This window comes from Rattus norvegicus, chromosome 1 (assembly GCF_021556685.1).
Source record: "Rattus norvegicus strain SHRSP/BbbUtx chromosome 1, alternate assembly SHRSP_T2T, whole genome shotgun sequence".
In the NCBI taxonomy this organism is placed as follows: Eukaryota; Metazoa; Chordata; class Mammalia; order Rodentia; family Muridae; genus Rattus; species Rattus norvegicus.
In genome coordinates, this window is record NC_141534.1 from 88,695,625 (window position 1) to 88,720,000 (window position 24,376).

The 24,376-nt window shown below is 49.8% G+C and overlaps 1 protein-coding gene, 1 long non-coding RNA gene and 1 pseudogene across 4 annotated transcripts in view; 1 reads left to right on the top strand and 2 right to left on the bottom strand.

Annotated features, from left to right (window-relative positions):
- Positions 1 to 978: 978 nt before the first annotated feature.
- Positions 979 to 12,420, top strand: Ap2s1 (adaptor related protein complex 2 subunit sigma 1). The gene is made up of 5 exons (NM_022952.2): positions 979 to 1,048; positions 5,883 to 6,032; positions 10,835 to 10,948; positions 11,826 to 11,885; positions 12,043 to 12,420. Exons 1-5 carry the CDS (start codon positions 1,046 to 1,048, stop codon positions 12,142 to 12,144), a joined length of 429 nt encoding a protein of 142 aa, NP_075241.2. The 5' UTR covers positions 979 to 1,045; the 3' UTR covers positions 12,145 to 12,420.
- LOC148007265 (uncharacterized) overlaps positions 3,532 to 24,376 on the bottom strand; it is a 35,049-nt gene continuing 14,204 nt past the window's right edge. The window contains exons 3-4 of one of the 2 annotated variants that reach the window (XR_015649809.1): positions 18,912 to 19,123; positions 18,216 to 18,618 (exon numbers count right to left, since the gene is read on the bottom strand). This is a non-coding gene — a long non-coding RNA (uncharacterized LOC148007265). Of the gene's footprint in view, positions 4,592 to 18,215; positions 18,619 to 18,911; positions 19,124 to 24,376 lie in introns of those variants that run through there. The other variant, XR_015649810.1, reaches the window with a different exon arrangement.
- Mifl2 (macrophage migration inhibitory factor like 2) lies at positions 16,173 to 16,553 on the bottom strand (annotated as a pseudogene). Its single transcript, XR_015649808.1, has one exon. The product of XR_015649808.1 is annotated as a macrophage migration inhibitory factor like 2 (transcript).

A 24,376-nucleotide genomic window follows, 5' to 3' on the forward strand; every position in this document is an offset into this window, starting at 1 on the left:
AGATCCTCCCCTACAAGGCTCGTTCTAGGCCTGTCTGGGCTACATAAAATTCTGAGTTTAAAAAAACAAAATCACTGGAGAGAAGGGTGAAACATGCCTTCTGAACGTGAAAGAGATAATGTCATGAACTTAATAGCAGCTGTGAGTTACTGCTCAAGGCCTGTAGGAGACTGGGCCCATCAACATTTCACCACAGTTTAGGAAGGGGTTGAGATGCTGGAGAGAAGACTCAGTGTTTAAGAGCTCTTGCTGCTCTTGCAGATTCGGCTCCCAAACTCCTAGGTTCTTATGCTCTCTTCTACCTCTGTGGACACTGCACGCACACTTACATACATGCAGATAAGAACTCAAATACATAAAGTATGTGAAAAATTTTTAATTTTTCACCAGTCGCAGTGGGTGAGTCATATTCCCAGTAGTGTATTCAGTTAAAAGATGCCCTCACCCGAGTAAGTAACGTCCTATCTGCAACCCCAGATAAATGCCACATGCCCTAAAAAAAAAAAAAAATACCGAAAATAGGAACATTTGGGGAAAGAAAGGATTTTGGTGGAAGAGAAAGAAGTAAGCTAATGGTAAAGGGAAAATATTATGAAAGCAGATTATATATTATAATTTAAAACAAAGCTCAAAAGAATAAAACTTCTATTCCCAGCATGCCCTTAGGGATAGCTTTGGGATGGAGGAGCACTAGAACCACATTTCCCGAAATGCAACGCTCACTCAGCCTACTTTTAACCTATGGAAATTGTCCTTATACAGAGACCTTCATCCACAATGCATTTGGTGCATGCATTTGGAGGCTAGCTCTCTTGATAGGAAAAGGGCAATCGCAGAGCATGCTGGGAAGCCGTCTAGTCCGGGGCCACCTTTACTTGCCAACGCATGCGTTTAAACTACAACTCCCAGAGGGCCGTGCCTGAAGAGGAAGGCGGGTTCTCCTGCCGGAAGTCAGTTTTAGCCCTGGGCCCCACAACTGCAAGCAGAGCCGGAGCCGCCCAGTTACAGCGGGACCCGGGCCTCTGGGGTCCAGACAGGGGTCGCCATGGTAACGGGGGGAGCGTCGTACCGGGGACAGGCAGAGGGAGGGTTCATATACGGTCCCCGGGGTTTCGGTTTGGAGCTGACAAGCTTCCTCTTGCCGCGGATGATCCGGGCCGGGCGCAGGTTCTCGGAATTCGGGTCAGGAATGGGGGTTAGGGGCTCGACGCTGCGCTGCGGGGTGTGCTTATGGTTCCAAGCAAAGGATTTGGAGGGGAAAGAGTGTCCAGGGGAGGGACTGCCCTGGTGGAGACTTTTGGGGGAGATTTTGAAACCACAGAGGCGGGAGAAGATATTGGAGATGAGGAAGGGATGATGGAGAAGAGCTGGAGACTCTACAGACAGTGTAGGGAGGGTTCCTTAGGAGAAGGAAGGAGCTGGTTTTAAGGAGAGCTAGTGTTGGGAAGTTGGATATGGCCAGGGGAAGAAGAGGACCCTGGAGACCGGAAGTCGGCCCCTGTACTTTTAGGGTTAGGTTGCTGCAAAAAAAAAAAAGAGTGAGGGCTCTAGCAGTAGAAAGTGGATTCTAGGAGAAAATGGGGGAAGCTTCTCTTCCACAGAGAAGTCTGGGGTGCAGAGTAGGCTTGGAGGCATGACATTTGAGGAGGGGAGCTTTGAGAGCAAGGACTAAGCACTGCATTTAGGGGAACCTCCGCCTTCAAGATGGGCCTTTTGGAACTAAGAGTTCTTTGGATAGGGACTTGGGGAAGAAGACTTGGGAGAGAGATGTCAGAACAGGAGGTGAGTAGAGGACTTGTAGCTTCGATTCGACCTTTGTAACAAGGGAAGCCAGCCTTGGACAGGGAGAAGGGATGCTTGTAATGAAGGTTGGGTGAAGTTTCACAGAGTGGGGCCAAAGGTGCGCGCGGGGTGGAGGTTGGGGGATGGAAGTTACAACGGAACATCAGGGGAGGTGGCTGTGATGGCCGGAAGGCTCCCTGAGGGTGCAGCACATGGATATAGGGACTAGGGGCTTCTCAGATGTGTTCCCAGGAGTGGAATGGTTCTCACTGAGGGAAACAGAAAGATATATTGGTTGGGGGTCAGGGGTAGGACACAGAAGGCTTAACTCAGCCCTGCTTCCAGCTATTCTTCGCTTATGCTTATGTGCCGGGCTCTGCTCTAGCCTGACTCTGCCCACCCCTTCCCTTCCTGAGCTGCCCAGAACTGGGTTTCCCTGGCTCAGCAGAAGTAGTTCTTGGAAGGAGCATGTAACATCCTGTTGGTGGTTTTCTGCTTAGGTTAAGTAAGGCAGATGGATTGAGTAAAGAATGAGGCTCAGAGAAGACCATGGAGGCCAGGAAAGAATCCAGCGCTCAGGGTAAAGACTTTGAGGAACTAGCTCTGCTTTCTGGTTGTGATAAATGCTTTCCTTGGGTCTTAGCTTTATCATCTGTAAAATGGGCAAGAGTATATATGTCTGGACAGACAGGGCTCAAAGCTAGGCTTCCCAGCAGGGAAACTTTGAGCCCTGATTTTCTCTTTTTTCATCCCCCCCCCCCCCCCCCAGTACCTAGGATTGAACCCTGGCAGAGGATTGAACCTGGGGTCTTGGGCATGCTGCATGAGTACTTTACTCATTCAGCTAAATTCCCAGCCTTGTGGTTTCTCTCTCCTCCCTCCTTTTTCTTCCACCCGATCTGCACACCCCCCTCCCCTCCCCTTTTTATTGAGGATGAAACTCAGAGCCTTGTATGTGGTAGTAAGTCAAACACATCTCCTGCCACTGAACTACACCTCAGTCCTTTCTTGTGTTTTATTCATTTTATGTTACATATGTGGAGGTCCGAAGTGACGTGTGGAGTCAGCCCTCTCCTTCCACTATGTGGGGGTCTCAGGGGTCAAACTTGGGTCTTTGGCCTGGCAACCTGAGCCCGTACCTACTAAATACTCACCCTCCTTCTGTCTGTCTGTCTGTCGGTCTCTCTCTCTCTCTCTCTCTCTCTCTCTCTCTCTCTTTTCTTCTCTTCTTCGTCTCCTTAGACAGGGTCTTGCAGGTATTCCAGGCTGCCTTTGAACTCCCAACCTCCTGGTCTTAGCGTTCCCGGTATCTACAATCACAGATGTGCATCACTGGATGGCTGGGGCATGAGTTTCTGAAAGTGAAATGATAGGACACACTTTACAGGCTGGGGTTGTGTGACGTGTAGCATATAGCAGCCATCTGCTGGGCCTCGTATCGATATTACCCTATTCATTGGTCTAATGAAGGAGGGAGCCCCATTATGACCATTACATAGAAGGGGAAGCTGAGGCCCACAGGGTTAAGGGACCTGCCCATGAACATAAAGCCACTGCCTGTTAGTACTCCAGTGTTTTCTGGCTCAGAGTGTGTGCTCTCAGCTGCTTGACTGAATGCATCTAGGGTAGCGGTTCTCAACCATCATGTCCCCTCTGGGGGTTCAGTGCCCATCATGGGGGTCACTTAAGACCATCAGAAAACACAGATATTTATATTCTGATTCATAACAGTACCAAAACTACAGTTATGAAGTAGTAACAAAAATTTTATGGTTGGGGGTCCCCACAACATGAGGAACCCCCAAAAGTATTAGGAAGGTTGAAGACCACTGGACTAGGTCACATGATTGCTCATTTTACTGGGGACTCAGTGGGACTGGGGACTGTGCTGAGCACTTATGGCTTTAACTCAGTTGTTTTGTTTCCTGTAGTACTGGGGACTGAGCCCCAGGCCTGGAGCATAGTAAGCAAGCAAGCATTCATCCTCTCATCTCACCAAGCTGCCTAGGCAGTCCTTGAACTTATGATCCTCTTGCCTCAGCCTCCCAAAAAGCTGGGCCGATAGGCCTGTGCCACCAAGTCCACCTGACTCATTCAGCTTTCAGAATTGCTCTCTGACAGGTGACCTTCTGAGCCAGACAGAAGGTAGTCAGGTTAACACAGAATGTGTGGTCTGAGTCAGACCCCCTGTGGGTGGTTTTTCTTTTGTGTTTTACGGATCACAGTGCAGCTCAGGATCACAGTGCAGCTCAGGGCAGAGCTCAGGCACAGCTCACGGTGCAGTACACTGAGGCCCTCAACAGTTTGCATATTTAAGTGTCAAGAAGGCCCACTTGCTCTGCCTAGAAGGTGCGAGGCTCCAGGTTCCAGCCGGGAATTCAACAAAACAACAAACACCATGGTTGAAGTGGCTCTGAGGATAAAAGCACTTGTCACATAGTCCCGACAACCTGAGTTTTATACCAGGAACCCAAGGTGGGAAGGGACAAATGGCCCCCCTCAAAACCTTCTGACTTCCACACAAGCACCAGATGCCGGAGAGGACGGATAGTTTGCCGGCAGCCCAGCGGTTCTGCTCTAGTAGCTAGCCAGAAACCAAGCCATACACAGAGACTTGTATGCCGTTTCTCACTGTAGCCCGGAAGTGCAGGCTGTACGGTTGTCCATGAGCTGAAGACGCGTGAATGAGTGAGGTGGTGGAGATCCGTCAGTGGAGCAGCGCTGGCCTGTAATCGGGAAGTGGGTGGGATAGGCCTGCAGCTGCAGCGCTTTCGGGCTTGCCCAGGTCACGGTGAGTTCCAGGTCGTTCCTGGCAAAATGAGAGGAAGGAAGCATGCCAGAATCAGCAGTGACTTGCACGCCGTGAATGGGCTAAGGGGTTTCTCAGAACATTTGCAGGGGTGAAGTTGTGGTGTCCGACTTTTGTTTTGTTTTGTTTTGTTTTGAGACCGGGTTTGGTATTGTAGCCTCGGCTGGTCTGGAACTCAGTATGTAAACTAAGCTTAAGCTTGCCTCATACTTACAGTAATCCTCCTGCCTCTGCCTCCAGGGTCTGGGGATTCCACCCAAGCACCAGTAAACCCAGTCATAGTGGCCCACACTTGTAATCTCAGAACTTTGAGAGGCTGAGGCAGGGGGATTGCCGCAAGTTCTTAGCAAACCTAGGCTGCATAGGGAGGCCCTGTCTTTAAAAAAACAAACAAACAAACAAACAAACAGAAAAACAAGGGCTGGAGAGATGGCTCAGCAGTTAAGAGCACTGACTGCTCCTGCAGAGGATCCAGGCTTGGTCCCAGCTCCCACATCGGGTGGACCCATTCACAGCCACCCGGAGTGCTAGCTCCTAGAGGTCTGATGCTTCTGGTCTCTATGGGCACCTGCACGCAAGTACACATAGGAACACAAGTAACCAAATACAGCCGAGCTCTGTTACCTGCCTATGACCCTGGCATTTGGGAAATGGAAACAAGAAGAGCAGGAGTTCAAGGTCTGCTTGGCCATATAGTAAATTTGAAGCCATTCTGGACTGCAGGAGACACGATCTCCAAAAAAAAAAAAAAAAAAAAAAAAAAAAGGCATGTAGTAGGAACTCTCAAACACACGAAGTCTAAATATAAATATATAAATATGGATTGAGTACTTATGTGGCCAACAGTGAGACAGATGGCTTATGACTTGTTCAGTGGTAGTGCTTGTCATCCCACAGTGTGGCCTGGCTCAGCAAAAGCACTTGTCCCGAATCCCCCAGAGAGCAGCTGCAGGTGTGGCTCAGCTCCTGCCTGGTTCACACAAGGCCCACAGTGTTTCCCCAGCACCAGAAACGATCCCCGATCCCCGATAAGGTGGAGCATCTTGGACAGCTTGATTTGAGGGTAATGTGGTGGTATCAAAGATGGATATAAGATGAACTGGAGCCTGGGACTTGGTCAGCCACTCAGTGGAAGCGAGACTGCAGCCCATGTCCAGCCTGGGCCCCGCCATCTCTCCCATAGGCTGTCTCGTGGAGCCCACCCTGACCTGTGTCCGTCGTCGTAGTCCCGAGTCTCCCCACTCCACCCTGCCTCCACTCATCTCCCCATCTCCTCCCCTGCTTGCTCTAGATCCGATTCATTCTCATCCAGAACCGGGCAGGCAAGACACGCCTGGCCAAGTGGTATATGCAGTTCGATGATGACGAGAAGCAGAAGTTGATCGAGGAAGTGCACGCCGTGGTCACCGTCAGGGATGCCAAGCACACCAACTTTGTGGAGGTGACTGACACCCTTCCCGTGCCTTTTCAACCCCCTACTTCCCTGGCACCTCTGCCTCCAGCACCACACCCCTCCCTCCACCTCCTCTATCCACTCTTTTTTTTTTTTTTCTTTTTCTTTTTTTCGGAGCTGGGGACCGAACCTAGGGTCTTGCATTTGCTAGGCAAGCGCTCTACCACTGAGCTAAATCCCCAACCCCCTCCTCTATCCACTCTAATCCACGCTTTTAGCTGGGTTTCTCTTTCAGGGGCTGTGGGCGTGGCTCAGTGAGTAAAGAGTACTCCTTCGTGAGGAGTCGAGTTCGGATCCTCCACACACCCACAAACCTGGTTCACTCAGGTGACCTTCCGCCAAGATCTGAAGGGCTGAGGGAAGAGACGTTTTCAGAGCCCGGAACATTCCAAGCCTCAGGGGAGGAGCAGGTGCAAAAACCCTGAGGCAGAAGCGAGGGTGGAGAGTTCCAGGAGGGGCAGGCGAGGAGAATCTGTGGCTGACTGAGGTCCCGAGATCTTCTGGCATACTTAGTAGCCAGAGCCACAGAACGGTTTTGAGCAGGGGGACATGAGATGGCACAAACTTCCAGGATCCCCCATCTGTCTGGGTACTTATTTACTGTTGTGGGGGAGAGCATGTGCGCCACAGTGTGTATGTGTGTGGAGGTCAGAGGACAGCTTGGTGGACCCAGTTTCTCCCTCCACCTTTCTGTAGGCTCAAGGGATGGACCTTGGGGCCAGGCTTGCAAAGTGCCTCTATCTGCTGCCATAGTTTTTTAGTGTCAACTTTACGTTGTTTTTCTGTGTATTCATTTTTAAAAACAGGGCCTTGTGTGCCTCCAGCCTGCCTCAAACTATCCAGCTGAGAATAGCTTTGAATTCCTGATTCACTTGCCTTTACCTCCCAAATGTCCAGGTTACCTGGGTTTTGCCTTTTTGAGACAGGGTCTCACTCTGCAGCCCAGGCTAGCCTGAAAGTCACCATGTAGTCCAGGCTTACCTTGAACTTGCAGCAGTCCTCCTGCCTCAGCCACCTGAGTGCAGGGGAACACAGGTCTAGTCCATCTCGTGGCTGGCTTCAAACTCATAATCCTCCAGCCTCAGCCTCCTTGGTGCTGGGATTACAAGGCTGTACCACCACACTTGGCTGGGATCCCCTTTAAGAAGCAAGAGCAGGGGGCTGGGGATTTAGCTCAGTGGTAGAGCGCTTACCTAGGAAGTGCAAGGCCCTGGGTTCGGTCCCCAGCTCCGAAAAAAAGAACCAAAAAAAAAAAAAAAAAAAAAAAGAAGCAAGAGCAGAAGCAGGAGACCTTCAAGGTAGGACCAGTGTCACACAAAGGGATGCTGGTGATGAAACAGCATCGCAGCAGGGGTGGGCGGCTCTCATATGAGTTCCCAGCTGGATGGCCCCGTTCTTCTAACACACACACACACACACACACACACACACACACACACACTCTCTCTCTCTCTCTCATACTCACACTCTAACACACTCACACACACAGTCTAACACACTCATACTCACACTTACACACTCATACTCACTCTCACACACTCATACTCACTCTCACACATACTCACTCTCACACACTCATACTCACACACACTCACACTCACACTCATACTCACAAACACACTCACATACTCATACTCTCACACACTCATACTCACACTCATACTCTCACACATACACACACTCACACACTCATACTCACACACACTCATACTCTCACACACTCACACACTCACACTCTCACACACTCACACTCACACTCTCACACACTCATACTCACACTCATACTCACACACTCATACTCACACTCATACTCTCACACACTCATACTCACACACACACTCACATACTCATACTCACACACACTCATACTCTCACACACTCACACACACATACTCTCACACACTCATACTCACACACACTCTCACACACACACACACTCACACACTCATACTCACACTCACACACACAAAGCAGATTGGGGGTGAGAAGCAGGAGGTTGGTGTCTGCTCTCATTCTGTAGAGGTGTGTGTAGAGTGGCAGTCACCAATGTGGGAGAGTCTGGAGAAGGAAATGAAAATGGAGTTTGAGCATGTCGTGGGTACCCAGGCTCGGGGACTCGCTGGGACAGTGAAGAAGCACAGCCAGGTGCATGCCATTTCATCCCAGGTCCTTCCCATCTAGGGACAGCTCAGGACCCCCATTGCACTCTGAGCATGTCTCACGGTGTCCCCGGTGCTGCCTTGAACTGAGATGACACTGAGCAGATGCCACTTGAAGTCGGCCACGTGCTAAGTCCTGAGCTGGGAATAGTGACAGTGCTAATACTCTCTTTTTTTTTTTGTTTTTTCTTTTTTCTTTTTTTCGGAGCTGGGGACCGAACTCAGGGCCTTGCGCATGCTAGGCAAGCCCTCTACCATTGAGCTAAATCCCCATCCCCCAGTGCTCATACTCTTAAGAAACTTGGTGGCTGGGGTTGGGGATTTAGCTCAGTGGTAGAGCACTTGCCTAGCAAGCGCAAGGCCCTGGGTTTGGTCCCCAGCACTGAAAAAAAAAAAAAAAAAGAAACTTGGTGGCTACTAGGACTGATGGCTCACACCCTTAATCCAGCATCAAGGAGGTAGAAGCAGCCAATCTCTATGAGTTCAAGGCTAGCCTGGTCTCCATAGAGAGTTTCTAGCCTGCCTGAGCTACATATTGAAACCCTGTCTGCAAAAATAAAGTCACATGGAAGGCTGAGGCTGGGGTTCAGTTGGTAAAGTGCTTGCCCAGAATGCATCACATAGGGGTGGTAGCCTCTGCCTCTAATCCGACATTTGAGAAGCAGAGGCAAGACGGTTCCGTAGCTACATGGTGAGTTTGTGTCCAAGATGGGCTACATACACACTATCTTGAGGGGGAAAAGTGCATCCTTGCAACTCTAACATTGTAGTATATACCTGTAGCCCTAACACCTCGGTGCATGCCTGTAACACAGGCACTGAATTCCTCTGTGTGTTTATGTGTGTGACAGGGCAGAGTGCAGAGGCCAGAGGTCAACCTTGAGGGCCATTCCTCAGAAGCTGTCTACCTTGTGTTTTGAGATAAGGATCTCTCATTATGGCCTGGCGCGCACTGGTTAGTCTAACCTGACAGACCAGAAAACTCCAGCGAGCCGCCTGTCCCAGCCGCCAGCACTAAGACGAGAGCATGTGGCATGACGCCTGCCTCTTTGTTGCATAGTGAGACTGTGGATGAGCTGCTCCCGGCCTGTTTCTTTTAGGGAGTGGGGGCCAGGAGTTACTTTTTCAAGACAGGGTTTCTCTGTGCAGCCCTGGCTCTTGGGAAACTCACTCACTCTGTAGACCAGGCTGGCCTCAAACTCAGATCCTCCTGCCTCTGCTTCCTGAGTGCTGGGATTAAAGGCGTTTGCCACCACCACACAGCTTTTTCTCCTGGTTTAGACAGTCTCTGTAGTCCTGGTTACCTTCTGTCTTTGTCTCTGAGGTGGAAAGATCAGGAAAGAGTTGAAGCTAGTCTGGTCTGTATATAACGTTCCAAAGCAGAGTTGTATAGAGAAGCCTTGTCTCTACAAATAATACATAAATAACGAGCAAAATAATATCTTTAAAAATGAGCTGAGCTGAAAAAAATAAAAATTCCAGGACCCATAAAATATGTAGTTCACCACAGTTATCACCAGATGGTGCTCTACACACATCCCAGAGAACTAGGGTTTGGCTAAACACCAGCCACATCCCAATGTGCACATCCTTACCTGTGTTAACTCTGCACTCCTTTTGTTCCTTCACTGTGCTGAGGCCAGAACACAGAGCCTCATGCATACTAGGCAGGGCTCCACCACTGACAGCCTCAGCCCCTCACTGGGGGATTCCAGGCAGAGGCTCTACCACTGAGCCACGCCCCCAGCCCCTCACTGGGGGATTCTAGGCAGGGGCTCTACCACTGAGACATGCCCCAGCCCCTGTGCATCTGTCTTTGTCTTTATTCAGTGTACATGCATAGCATTAAGTCGACCCCAGCACAGGTCTGTCTGGAGCAATGTGAGCATTATTCTAATATTTACATATGTGAGTTGAGCGTCCATTACCTAGAACTCTAAAGTTCAGAATGCCCCAAAGTAAGAACTTCTGTGTTTTGTTTGTTTGTTTATGCTGCCCAGGCTGAGCTGAAATGCCTTCCTCTCAGCCTCCTGAGTCTTTGAGCCAAGTGTAGTGCTGCATGTCTGTGATCCCAGAACCAGGAAAGTGGAGGAACGAGGATGAGAGGTTCAGGTCCATCCTCAGCTACATAGCCAATGCAGTCTCAGCCTGGGCTACCTGGTAGATTCCATGCCAAAACAACAAACCAGCTGAAACCTATTTCTGTTTTGCATTGAGTTAGGGCCCACTACATAACCCAGACTTCCTTCAAACCTGTGATCCTCCTGCCTTAGCCCCGTACTGCTGCCAGGCCTAGTCACAGTCCCTGCCCTGGCTCCTTCACAATCTGTTCCCTGTGCCTGGAACTCCCCTGTCTTCCAGCTCTCAGCTCACAGTACCCTCCTTCAGGAGACCTCCCTGACTCCCAGGATGAAAGGGATTAGGGTACTGTCCTGAACCCCCAAAACCCAGTCCTCCCTGCCAACCCTGGGATTTCCATCCCACCGCCTGGGTGAGTGACCCTCTGCTGCTGTCACTACTCTGTCCCTTCGCCCAGGCAGGAACAGCCATGCCTGGGCTCACACACGTGGTGGAACAGATGGCATCTGGCCCACTCTGCCAGGCTCAGACCTGACTCCTTTCTGCCCACAGTTCCGGAACTTCAAGATCATCTACCGGCGCTACGCTGGCCTCTACTTCTGCATCTGCGTTGACGTCAACGACAACAATCTGGCCTATCTTGAGGCCATCCACAACTTCGTAGAAGTGAGTCAGGTGCCGGCCTAGGAGGCCCTGGAGTGCTGGGGTGGCCACTCGTCCCCCCAACCGCTACCCCCAGCCTCCCTCTCTGTGCATGGGTCTGTCTTTCTAATCTGCCTCTCCCTCCTCACCTCTCTCATCTGCTCCAGCCAAGGACCTCCACTATCTGCCCATCCACTACCCGGCTTCACCTTTGATTATAGTCATGGTGTGACTGTGCTTGTACAATGGTGTGCGCACACATGCATGTGTGCCTGTATGTGTTGTGTGTACAAGTACAGTGTATGTGCAGGCACCCGAGGACCCAAAAAGCATTGGATATTAGACCCCCTGGTGTTGGACTTGCAGGCAGTTGTGAGCCACCTGATGTGGATGCTGGAAACTGTATTTTGAGTCCTCTAGAAGGACAACCTGTGCTCTTAACCATCGAGCCATCTCTCCAGTTGCACATTCTCACACACACACACCTTTTTTGAGACAGGTCTCATAGAGCCCCAGCTGACCTCAATCTTGCTATATAGCCAGGGATGGCCTTGGATTCCTGCCTCTACCTCCACGGGGCAGGTTTTATGTTGTGCTGGAAATGGGACCCAGGGCTTCCCAGAGCTTGGCAGACACTGAACTACATCCTGGGCCTCCAGGCCTGTCTTGTTTCATATCGCTATGTGTGCCCAGCATCTGCGATGTGTGTGCTCATGTAGGCACACATGTACCTTCCATGGCTCACCCATGGAAATCAGAGGACAGGTTTGGGAGTTGGTTCTCTCATCCCACCATGGGATACAGGGTTCAAACTCAGTTTTGCACAGCGAGCCCTGCTGGTCACAGAGCCAACCTTGTCTGTGCCTGTCTCTTATCACTGGTCTTCTTCTCCCTTGCTCAGGTGTTAAATGAATACTTCCACAATGTCTGTGAACTGGACCTGGTGTTCAACTTCTACAAGGTAGGCTTGTGGGAAAGAGGGCAAGAAGTGGCTGTAGGGATGTGTCCCAGGCACCCCACACACCCCACACTCTCCCCATGCTGTTTCTCTGCTCAGGGTCTACCCACTTGGCACCCCTCCCTCACCCCAGCTTTTCCTGCCCTCCTTCCTTGCCCAGGTTTACACGGTGGTAGATGAGATGTTCCTGGCAGGAGAGATCCGAGAGACGAGCCAGACGAAGGTGCTGAAGCAGCTGCTGATGCTGCAGTCGCTGGAGTGAGGCGGGCCTCCGCCCAGCCCGGCCTGCTGGGCCAACCTGCCTGCTCGTCCCCTGCCAGGCTCGAGGCCCACCCCAGCAGCCCCCTCCCTTCCTCAGCTGGCCCAGAGGAGTGACCCAGCAGGGTCTAGGCCACAGGGGAGGAGGCCAGAACCCACTGCCTCTGGGCCCTACGTGGATGGCAGAGGCCACCGTGATGTCCCGAGTAACTGTGCCATTATTGTGTGATGCTGTGAGTGTGCGTGTGTGCAGCCCCCAATAAACCTGTGGTCCTGCCTGGCCTGGCTGTCTGACCCTCGTCTGTCTGCCCGGGGAGCCAGGGACCCTTCGGAAGCCTTGCCCTTGGTCCATCAGGGAGTCAGTCAACAACATCACATTTGTCTGAGAAAAGCAGAGAGCTAAGCATACGTTAGACATACTTCTGCCCACACAGGGCCACCAACACTGTGAGGGATAACAGTTCCCCCGATGAAACACTCGCTCCAAAATGCTACTCAGTGACTGCACCTAACAGCACTGAGTCTGCCAGCTGTGCCAGCGCACACACCCAGCCCTGGGTTTGGTTTGGTTTGGTTTTGGGAGATGGCTTCACTGTGTAGTTTTGCCTAACCTGGAACTCACCTAACCCTCCCTCCCAAGTGCTGAGATTAAGGGGCGAGCCACAAGTTCCAGCTCAGCTCCTGGATTTTTAAGGAGGAGTCTTGACTCCCACCCCCAAGATCAGGGATTGCAGTGTGTTTCTACATCCAGTTTCTGAGAAATTACTTTGTGCTTACAAGATTATGAGGAAGGGTGCCTAGTTGTCTGTTTTTCCGAGGGAGACGACTGGACCCAGGAATATGACAAGACTAAAGCAAAGTTCACTGCCTGCTTTAGGTTGGTGTGGAGCTGCGGACGGTGCTTCCAAATCTTCATTTCTACCTACTAGGCCCCATGGCCCTGGGAGATGGTTTAGTTCCTCACCAATAGCCATTGCCAAGTGGTCTGGGCCAATTCCTGGTGTTGTCTGTACTTAGCCTGGGCAGACTCGAGCTTTTACCCACTGAGTATGACAGTAGACTTCTGGCCAGTGTGACAATAGAAAAGACCCTTAAACCAGGCCTGGGGGGGGCACATGACTTAATGCCAGATACGTAAGAGATTGAGGCAGGAGGATCACAGATTCACGGCTTGCCTGTGCTACAGTGAGGTCAAGGCCAGTCCAAGCAAATAAGTAAGACCCAATCTAGAAAGGCAAAAAGGGCTGGGGGCGTGGCTCAGTGGTAGAGCCCCTGCCTAAAATCCCCCAGTGAAGGGCTGGGAGTGTGGCTCAGTGGTAGAGCCCCTGCCTAAAATCCCCCAGTGAAGGGCTGGGAGTGTGGCTCAGTGGTAGAGCCCCTGCCTAGAATCCCCCAGTGAGGGGCTGGGGGCGTGGCTCAGTGGTAGAGCCCCTGCCTGGAATCCCCCAGTGAGAGGCTGGGGGTGTGGCTCAGTGGTAGATTGCCCAGTAAGTATGTGTGAGGCCTTGAGTTCAATTCTCAATACAAAGAAGAAGGAAAAATTGGAGAAAGAGCAGGTGAGATGCTTGCTACCAACCCTGATGGGCCAAGTGTAATCCCCAGACCCACATAGTAGAAAGAACCAACACCTACAAGGTTGTCCTCTGCCTTCCATAAGCATACTGTGGCATGTGTGTCCATCCCTGTCCCCACCCAATAAGTAAAAGGTGTACTTAAAGGCATAGAGGAGAAACGGCCGTGTATGTTTCATATCTCTGAGCAGTTTGTCCAGCCAATGGCCTCTGAGAACAGTGTGTGATGGCCACTATCCCCACTTCTGACTGGCACCGTAGGCAAGCAGGGGATATATGTCATGATGCCTTCTCTCAGACTTAACCTCTGCAAGAGGCAGGTGCAACCCATAGTGGCCATGGCCTTCAGGAAAATCAGTCAGTTTGTCTCACCTGCATAACCCAAGCTGCCTTGAACTCATTACCATCCTCCTGCCTCAACTTCCCCAATGCTGGAATTACTTGCTCAGCTGGTGATAATAGTTTTTCCTCCTCTGTGTTTGTGTGATGTGTGAGTATTCCATTAATCTAGGAGCAAACACACATTATTCTGTAGACATTAAGCAGCTGCAGTGTGTCGGGCATTACCAAGACCACAGAGGTAAAGACAAACGGACGGGGATGTGGCTCTGTTGGTAGAGTGCTGGCCTAACATGCACAAAGCCCTGGGTTCAATTCCCAGCACCACATAAAGTAGGCATTGTGACCCATATATGTAACCCCAGCACTGTGGAGGTAGACACAAGAGGATCAGGAATTCAAGCTCTACGTGACAGATTCAAAACCGACCTGGGTTATGTAAAATCCTGCCTAGAAATCAAAGCATTTTTAGAAATGCTATTGAGAGTATCATAAACCTATCCAATGACTGAAACAGAACTAAACCAGGCCAACCAGATGGCCCAGCCATTGAAGAACTTTCTAAGTAAGCTTGAGGCGGATCCCTAGAACCAAACCAAACAAAACAAAACAAAAACAAAAATCTTCATATGGCAAGATGGGAGCCTGAGACAAGAGAACCACCGGAAGTTCACAGGCCAGTTACCCCAGAGTACATAAGCAGAGACAAAACAAACCCTACCTCAACGAGGTGGAAGGAGAGAACTGACTTCCAAAAGCTGACTTCTGAACTCCTTCTGACATATGTATCCTTCATACATATCACACACACACACACACACACACACACACACACACACACACACACACTAGTGACCTCACGTGGGCTGAGCCTCTCGACCCGGCAGGTGGGCGAGCAAAATTGAACAGGCAGGCTGGGAAGGAGCCAAGCAGCTCCTTACCAAGGCAAACACACACCCTGTGACTCAGCAATGCTGCTCCTATCAATTTACTCGAAATAAAATCTTCTGTACACACACACACACACACACACACACACACACACACACACACACACACGTGCCTACACGTGTCTGTGGCAGCTGTGTTCACAGAAGTCAACCTGGATGCTGTGCCAGCCCATCGATGAAGGAAAGCATCAGTCCATGCGGACAGAAATCATCCCGCCGTAAAATGAATTGGAGCTTTGATGCACACCACAGCGTGGACAGTGCATCCCATGGGAGGGGAGGAAGACACAAAGGACCACCAAGGAGAGATGTGGGTGCTGGTAGGAGGACCTGGAGACCCGAGTCATCCTCAACTACACAAGACCCTGTTTCCATATAATAAATAGAATATAAATAAAAATACCATGTTAGTGCCTGCTCCAATATGAAATGTCCAAATGCCCAGAGTAAACAAATCCATTAACATGGAAAGCTGATTAGTGTGGAGAGAAAGGAAGTAACTTCTCAATGCACAGGGGTGTGTGTGTGTGTGTGTGTGTGTGTGTGTACGCACGCTAATGGGGATTGAACAGACAGCCCTGTATGGGCTAAGTAAAGGGCCTAGCACTGATGATACCTTCTAATAAGTGAGCTTCATAGAGTCCCCAAGCTGATTGCTGGAGTATTTCAGGCAGATGCTGTATGTCCAACCCTCTTATACAGACCAAGCCTTCCACTGTCCTTTTTATTTTTAGAGTCAAGATTCACTAAATATCCAGACTAGCCTTCAACTCACTTTCTAACCTAACCAGCCTTGAACCTGTGATCCTTACGCCTCAGCCCCTCAAGTGCAGAGTTTATAGGCCTGCACTACCAGGCTTACTGATAGGTTTTGAGACTGAGTTTCACTGTATAACTCATGTTCAATTCTCAGGACCTACATAGCAGCTCACACAGACACACATACAGGCGAAACACCAACGCATATGAAATAAAAATAAATCAAAGATTTTAGGCGAGTAGTGGTGGCACATGTTAAAGTCAATTTTTTTTTTTTTTTTTTTTTTTTTTTTTGGTCTCAAACGGTTTATTTCTCCCGACTGGAAGATGACCATCATTACGAGTGGATAAACACAGAACGCTGCGTGCAGCAAGGCTCGAAGAACAGCGGTGCAGGTTAAGTGAGGCCCGGGCTCAAGCGAAGGTGGAACCGTTCCAGCCCACGTTGGCTGCGTTCATGTCGTAATAGTTGATGTAGACCCGGTCCGGGCTGATGTGCAGGCGATCGGACAGCAAGCCGCACAGCAGCTTGCTGTAGTTGCGGTTCTGGATGCCACCGATCTTGCCAATGCTGTGCAGGCTGCAGAGGGCGCAGGGGTCGTTCGTGCTGCTAAAAGTCATGAGCTGGTCCGGGACCACGTGCACTGCGATGTACTGTGCCGGCTTGCCGGTGGCCTGCGTCAACTGCTGGGTGAGCTGGGAGAGAAACCCCTCTGGCACGGAGGCGCGGGGAACGTTGGTGTTCACGATGAACATAGGCATGGTGGCGGAGAGACTGCGAGCGACGGCCGGAGGATGGTGCAAAGCGCGGTGTTACCCAAGTCTGGGACCTGAGCTATGTGACCCAGCTCAGGACCGCCCCAAGCCGGCTGCCGCTCTAAAGTCAATATTCTTGTGCCTCAGCTTACCAAATGTTGGGGTTTTTGAGCTTGACCCACCATATCTGTCTCACCAGATTAATTTGAAAGTTCCTATTGTCAAAGCCACATCTTTCTGGGGACTGTTACAGAAATCCCAGGAAACAGAGACTCATGGGAAAACTAAGCCTCAAGGAAAGGCACCGTCATTTTAAGTCCAATTATGAGACAGATTGCCCAACCCCAAGTTAAGATTTAGCCTTAGTGACCAAGAGAACGTGATGTCTGCATGGCCTTGCAAGAGGCTAGCACATGAACACACATACACCTGCACGCATGCCCATGTGCACACACGCACGCACATACACACACACACAAACACATGCCCATACACACACACATACACTCACACACACACACATACACACACACTCTCTCTCTCACACACACACACACACACATTCAAAATGTGAGTACACCGTCACTGTCTTCAAACACACCAGAAGAGGGTATCGGACCCCATTACAAATGATTGTTAGCCACCATGTGGTTGTTGGGATTTGAATGTGGGACCTCTAGAGGAATGGTCAGTGCTCCTAACCTCTGAGCCATCTATCCAGCCCCCAATAAAACCTTTGTTGTTGGGTTCTCGTTTTGTTTTGTTTTTGTTTTTGGAAACAGGGTTTCTCTGTGTAGCCCTGGCTGTCCTAGAACTCTGTAAACCAGGTTGTCCTCGAACTCACAGAGATCCACCTGCCTCCACAACTAGCTGCAGCCAATGTTCTTAATTCTGAGCTGTCTATCTGCTCTCTCTCTCTCTCTCTCTCTCTCTCTCTCTCTCTCTCTGTTTTGTTTTATTTTGTTTTGAGACAAGGCCTCTCTGTGTATTTCTGACTGTCCTGGAGCTCCCCCAGCCTGGCCCCTGAACTCTGCCTCCAGAGTGCTGGGATTAAAAAAAGTATGCATCACCACATTAGCCTCTCTTTTTAATTTTTATGTATTATTATTGTGTGTGATTATGCATTTGTGTGTAATGTATAATGTATGTGCGTGCCCGTGGGAAGGTAGGCGGGTAACTTTCCAGAGTTCTCGACTTCCACTATGCATCACATACACTTCTTGGACCAAATTCAGGTCGTCAGGCTTGAATAACCCTCTCAGAGATCTAACCTGCAGGGAACTTCTTGATACATGTGTATGCATGTATATATAAGATTTTATTTTAGAGGGTGGAGAGATGGCTCAGCAGCTAAGACACTGGCTGCCCTTCTAGAGGACCTGGGTTCGATTCCCAGCACCCTCGTTGCAGTTCACAACTGTCTGTAACGCCACTTACAGGGGATCAGACCCCCTCACACAGACACACATACAAGCAAAACACCAATGTACATGAAATGAAAATAAAGCACTAAAAAAATAATTTTAGCTGGGCAGTGTTGGTGCAGGCCTTTAATCCCAGCACTCAGGAGGCAGAAGCCAGCAGATCTCTGTGAGTTCGAGGCCAGCCCAGTCTACAGAGTGAGTTCCAAGACAGTCAGGGTTGTACAGAGAGACTTTGTCTCAAAACAAACAAACAAAAAAATAAATTACTTATTATTAACTTAAATTGTTTTAATTTATTTTATTTTCTGTATAAGGGTGTTCTGTTTGCATTCATGTCTGTGCTTGGTACCCACATAGATCAGAAGAGGACATGTTGGGGGTCCCCCTAGAACTGACGTGAGCAGTAGGAACCCGGAGTTGAACATTCCTCTGGAAGAGCAGCCAGTGCACTTAACCGCTGAGCTCTACATCCCCACGCCCACTCTTGAGGCAGGGGTGCATTGAATGTTTGTCTAGAGTCCACTTGAGCAGGGATAGGGATAGGGTTCCCATTTACAATGTAGATGCCTGGTCTCCATCCTTAGAACAAAAGAGCAGCCTGACAGAAAGGTCAGGGAGTGCTTTGCCATCAGTGAAATGAATTCAAAGTGAAGGTGGATGAGATTACTTTTCTTCAATCCTAGGGAAGAGAGAATCCAGCCAAGAAATGTGAGATTGGAGATAAAATTGGCCTCAGGCCTGACACCTGCTGGAGCCTTGTCAAGGTTATCCAGGGTCAGCCAGAGGCCTCCCACTCAGGATGTAATCCCCAAATTGGCTACAACATCCACTAGAATTCATACAGCACAAGCAGGGTGCTCCCTGTGCCAGGTGCAGTTAGGGCCGGGCAGAGCCTGCTTTCCGGAGCTACAGAGGAACCACCGTCCTATCTGGCTCTTAGCCTCGAGTCTCTGAGGGGGATTCCTGACTCACATTCCACATCCGGTCTTGCAGGAAATCCTGTTGATTCAGCCTTGGAACACAGCCAACCCTGACAGCCACTCCAGCACCATTATCTCCTGCCCAATGAAAACAATCACGGTAGAGCTTCCGAGCCAGCTACCAGCTTCCGAACAGCTGCCAGCACGCCACCAGGCCTGGCAAGCTTGGGAGAAGGAAGCCAGAAAAGGGTGTTGCCGAATCCCCTGCAGTTAGAATTACAGGCATCGGGAAGCATCTGAGTGCTGGGAACCAAACTCTGGTCGTTTGCAAGAGCAATACTGTTCTAACCACTGAACTAACTCCCCCCCCACCCCCCAGGAAAAGGTGTAGTGCAAAGATGGCCTCAAACTCGTGATAGCGCTGCCTCCTCTCCTCCAGCATATCCTACCAGCATGCCTGATTCTCTTTCATAAACACTATCTCTGCTTCATGGTTGTTTATTTTGAAATTTATTTCTTCACTGAAGCTGTAAATCCCAGTTTGGCCGATCAGAGATCTTCGCAGAAAGTGACCTCTTCAGGCTGCTGTGGATGAGGAGTAGCTGTGCTACTGTCATGGAATGACACCCCTACCTGGAAAAATGATCCAAGACAACCTCCCACTAAGCATCTTGACTTCTCACCTTCACACTTCCTCTTGTCATGTAAGCTGACCCCCCCATAGTCATTATTCTGCTTCCTGAAGTTAAATTATATAAAAGATAACTCTCGGGGTTGGGGATTTGTCTCAGTGGTAGAGCGCTTGCCTAGGAAGCGCAAGGTCCTGGGTTCAGTCCCCAGCCCCGGGGGGGGGGGGGGGAAGAGCCTGGGTTTACTTTAAAAAAAAAAAGATAACTCTCAGGCTGGAGAGATGGCTCAGCAATTATTCACAACTGTCTGTAATTCCAGTATCTGATATCATTACACAGACATACGTGCAGGCAAAACAAAAACAAAAATAAAAACAAAAACAAAAACAAAAAACTAAACCCACATTAAATAAAAATAGATTATTAAAAAAAGGTACTCTTAAAATGATTTATTTTTTTTAATGCAACTATTGCATTCAGAATGTAAAATTTCTTACATGGTCCAACAGTTGACAGAGAGATCCTCTGTCCTAGCAGAGGACCCAAGTTTTATTCCCAGCACTCACATCAGACAATCTATGATCCCTTGTGACTCGAGCTCCAGGGAACCTGGCGTCCTCTTCAGGCTTCCACAGGTACCAGCACCCATGGGCACATACTCACACATAGATACTCACATATACACATAATTAAAAGTAAAACGTTTCTTTTTTTAAAATTACCTATGCAGGCAAGGGTACAACTCAGTGTATAGCCGAAGGCACAAGTCCTGTATTCCATCCCTAGTGCCGATACAAAGCATATCAGCTTTATTCTTTCATGTTGCTATATTGAAGTGAGAACCTTCCTTCCATATACCTAGTAAAGTGGTATACCACTGAGCCCCACCCCCAGCCCCTCACTGGAGGATTCTAGGCAGGGGCTCTACCACTGAGCCCCGCCCCCAGACCCTCACTGGAGGATTCTAGGCAGGGGCTCTACCACTGAGCCCCGCCCCCAGCCCCTCACTGGGGGATTCTAGGCAGGGGCTCTACCACTGAGCCCCGCCCCCAGCCCCTCACTGGGGGATTCTAGGCAGGGGCTCTACCACTGAGCCCCGCCCCCAGCCCCTCACTGGGGGATTCTAGGCAGGGGCTCTACCACTGAGCCCCGCCCCCAGATCCTCACTGGGGGATTCTAGGCAGGGGCTCTACCACTGAGCCACGCCCCAGTTCTCTTTCACTCTGTTTCTATAAGCAACTATACATCACTATGAGTTTTTATCCATTTTCTAGTCTATCATCCTTTTCCCTTATGCTGACAGAAATGCAATATGGGAGAAAACTGGGATTTTGTTTCATGATTGTTTCCCATTGTACCCTAGTACCAGTGTTGTTCTTGGGGCATTGGAAGTCCTCTGTAAATATTTGTTGTGAACCTAGGGTTGTAGCAGAGTGGTAGAGTACTTGCCTTCTATGTTTGATGCCTAGGTTCAATCCACAGTTGTACCAAAACTAAATAAGTTGTTGTTATTGTTAATGTTGTTTGTTCGCTTGGTTTGTTGTTGTTGTTGTTGCTTTGTTTGTTTGTTTTGTTATTTTTGAGATAGGGTTTCTCTGTGGGGGAGATGAGCTTTGTAGACCTGGCTAACCTCGAGTATGGTTTTTTTTTTTTTTTTTTTTTTTTTTTTTTGGTTCTTTTTTTCGGAGCTGGGGACCGAACCCAGGGCCTTGCGCTTCCGAGGCAAGCGCTCTACCACTGAGCTAAATCCCCAGCCCCGAGTATGTTTTAGTTTTTTATTTGGTTTGTTTTTGATTCTCCGGGCTGGGAAAATAGTTTAATCGGTGAAGTACTTGCTGTGCAAGCATGAAGACAGGAGTTCCGATCTCCAGCTCCCATGGAAACAGTGGACATCCGTGGGCAAAAGCATTTGTCCCCCAAACCTAATAACATGAGTCTAATCCCCAGAACCCTCAAGTGGGTGGAGGAAGAAAATCAACTCCTTCAAATTATACCCTGACCACGGCACTCATCCATGGCACTCATCCACGGCACTCACACCACGGCACTCACACCACGGCACTCACACCACGGCCCTCATACTACACACCTACACAAAATTAAAAATAAGTATACAAAGAAGTTTTTTAAAGCTGAGCACGGTACATGCACGCCTGTACCCCAGCAGTGGCGGTGTGGGGGCGTCAGAGACAGGAGGATTTCCTGGAGTTCACTGGCCATGCAATTGCTGATTTCCTAGAATCAGAGGGAGACCCTGTGGTGGTTTGAATCTGCTTGGCACTATTAGGAGGTGTGGCCTTGTTGGAGTAGGTGTGGCCTTGTGGGGGGAAGAGTGTCACTGTGGGGGTGGTCAATGAGACCTTCTTCAGAACCACTGAGGAGCCAGCCTTCCATTTGCCCTTGGAACAAGATGCAGAACAGCTCCTCCAGCGCCATGTCTGGATGCTGCCATGCTTCTTGCCTTGATGATAATGGACTGAACCTCAGAACCTGGAAGCCAGCCCCAGTTAAATGTTGTCCTTATAAGAGTTGCCTTGGTCATGGTGTCTCTTCACAGCAGTAAAACCCTAACTAAGACAGACCCTGTCTCAAAACATAAGTGGGTGAGCCAGGGCAATGGCTTAGGGGGTAAATGCATGACTTAGTCGTGGTTTCCATTGCTGTGATAAACACCATGACCAGAAGCAGTGTGAGAAGAAAGGATTTACTTCATTGTATAGCTTACAATCCACCATCCAGGGAATCCAAGGCAGGAGCCTGGATGCTGGAAGGAGGGCAAGCAGAGACCATGGAGGAGTACTGTTCACTGGTGTGCTCCCCATGCTTCCTCAGCCTGCTTTCTTTCTCTCTTTTGGTTTTCCAAGACAGGGTTTCTCTGTGTAGCCCTAGCTGTCCTGGAACTTTCGCTGTAGACCAGGCTGACCTCAAACTCAGAGATCTGCCTGCCTCTGCCTTCCCAAGTGGTGGGATTAAAGGTGTGGACCACCACTGTGCATCACCACTGTGCGCCACCATTGTCTGGCTTCCTTCTTCTAGCATCCAGCAGCACCCGTTCAGGGGTGGCACCATCCCCAGTGGGCTGGACTTTCTCACTTCAGTCAAGAAAATGCTGCATAGATGGTCTGAATTGAAGACTGAATTGAAGGCAATGTCTCAGTGGAGGTTTCTTCTAGCTTGTGACACTGACAGAAAACTAACAGAAACAAAACAGGCCAACAAGCAAGCAAACAGCAGCTAATGGGCACAGGGCACTCACTACATAAGCCTGGCAGCCTAGGCTTGGTTCTCGGAATCCACAAAGAGGTGGAAAGAGAGACTACAAAGTTGTCCTTCCAGCAGGCAGTGGTGGCTCTCGACTTTAAGCCCAGCACTCAGAGGCAGAGGCAGGCGGATCTCTGAGCATTGGAGAGCAGCCTGCTGGACAGAGCCAGTTCCAGGACAGCCAGGGCTGCACAGAGAAACCTGTGGCGACCACACATGATGGGGACATATACTCATAATGACTTTTTAAAATTATTTTTGATAAATAATAATTTTTAATTGAAAAATAAGTTTTTTTCTTCAAATATTTATCTATTATGTTTACATCATACAGCTTTCTGTCTGCATGTGTGCCTGCAGACCAGAAGATGACCCCAGATCTCATCATAGATGGTTGTGAGCCACCATGTGGTTACTGGGAATTGAACTCAGGACCTTTGGAAGAGCAGTCAGTGCTCTTAACCGCTGAGCCATCTCTCCAGCCTGAAAAATAAGTTTCTTGAGGAAGACACTTGATGTTAACCTCTGGCCTCCACAAGCACGTGCATACGTGTGCATGTATATCCACATGTACACATGCACCACACACACACACACACACACACACACACACACACACACACACACACACACGTGAATGAGAGAGAGACAGAGAAAAAGAAGAAAGGAAGAAAGAAATCAGTTCTTATTTGCATGGAGACCTCTCCCTCTAACATGTGGCTCTCTCCGTTTCTATGGAGATAGCTGCCAGGCTTCATCATTCAGCCCAAAGTGATAAACATGTGGTTGTCATGACAACTCTACACCCTCATGGTGTCTGGTCTGTACCAGCCAGATGCCCACTGGGCAGCATTGAAGCGATGTGAGATAAAAATAGAAGGGCAGAGTGGAACTAAGCTCTTAGCCTGGAGGCTCCACAGCCTCATTCTAGCACCTGCAGTGCATGCTCAGTACAGTCTGAGCCCCCATTTCCCCACCACTCCCTCTCCCTGCATGCCCCACCCCCCGCCCCTGCTCCCTGCTGTCCCTTCAGTCCCTCACAGGTTACAACCTATTGGTCCACCTTTTCACCTCTCTCTCTCTTCTCTCAGGGTAGTGACCCCTTCAATGGAAGGTCTTCTCAACCATCCCTTTGTTTCCAGCCTTCAGTAGGATGCCAGTTCTGCTTTCTCTCTTGGCGAGTTGCCCGAGGAGAGCGGAAGTCAGGCCACAGAGGTGAAATTGCAGAAGCAATCATAACAAGCCAATAGGTGGGGAGGGAGGTCTGGCAGGGGAAACTGTGTGCTAAGAGGCTGAGGACAGGAGCTGGTGGTGAGGGCACTGCCCAGCTTGGGAGGAAGGTCCGACTGACAGAAGAATGAGGAACAGATTTTCCAATCTGGGCTTGGTGGTGTGTATTGATTACCCAAGTACTTGGGACGCTGGGGCGAGAGGATGGTTTCAAATTTGAGGCCAATGTGGATACCATAAGACCTTTTCTCAGCAAAGGGATAAGGACTAGGGATGCAGCTTAGCTGGCAGAATACTTGCTTGGTGTGCAGGAAACGCTGGGTAGGCCTCCCAGCACCTCAGGAAACCAGGTCTGGTGGCTCATGCCAATATCCCAAGCACTGGGAAGATGCAGACA

What these genes read in the sequence shown, in the direction of transcription:
- Ap2s1 (NM_022952.2), top strand. An exon ending in CCATCCACAACTTCGTAGAA is followed by an intron (nt 10,949 to 11,825) that starts GTGAGTCAGGTG and finishes TCCCTTGCTCAG; the next exon opens with GTGTTAAATGAATACTTCCA. An exon ending in TGGTGTTCAACTTCTACAAG is followed by an intron (nt 11,886 to 12,042) that starts GTAGGCTTGTGG and finishes TTCCTTGCCCAG; the next exon opens with GTTTACACGGTGGTAGATGA.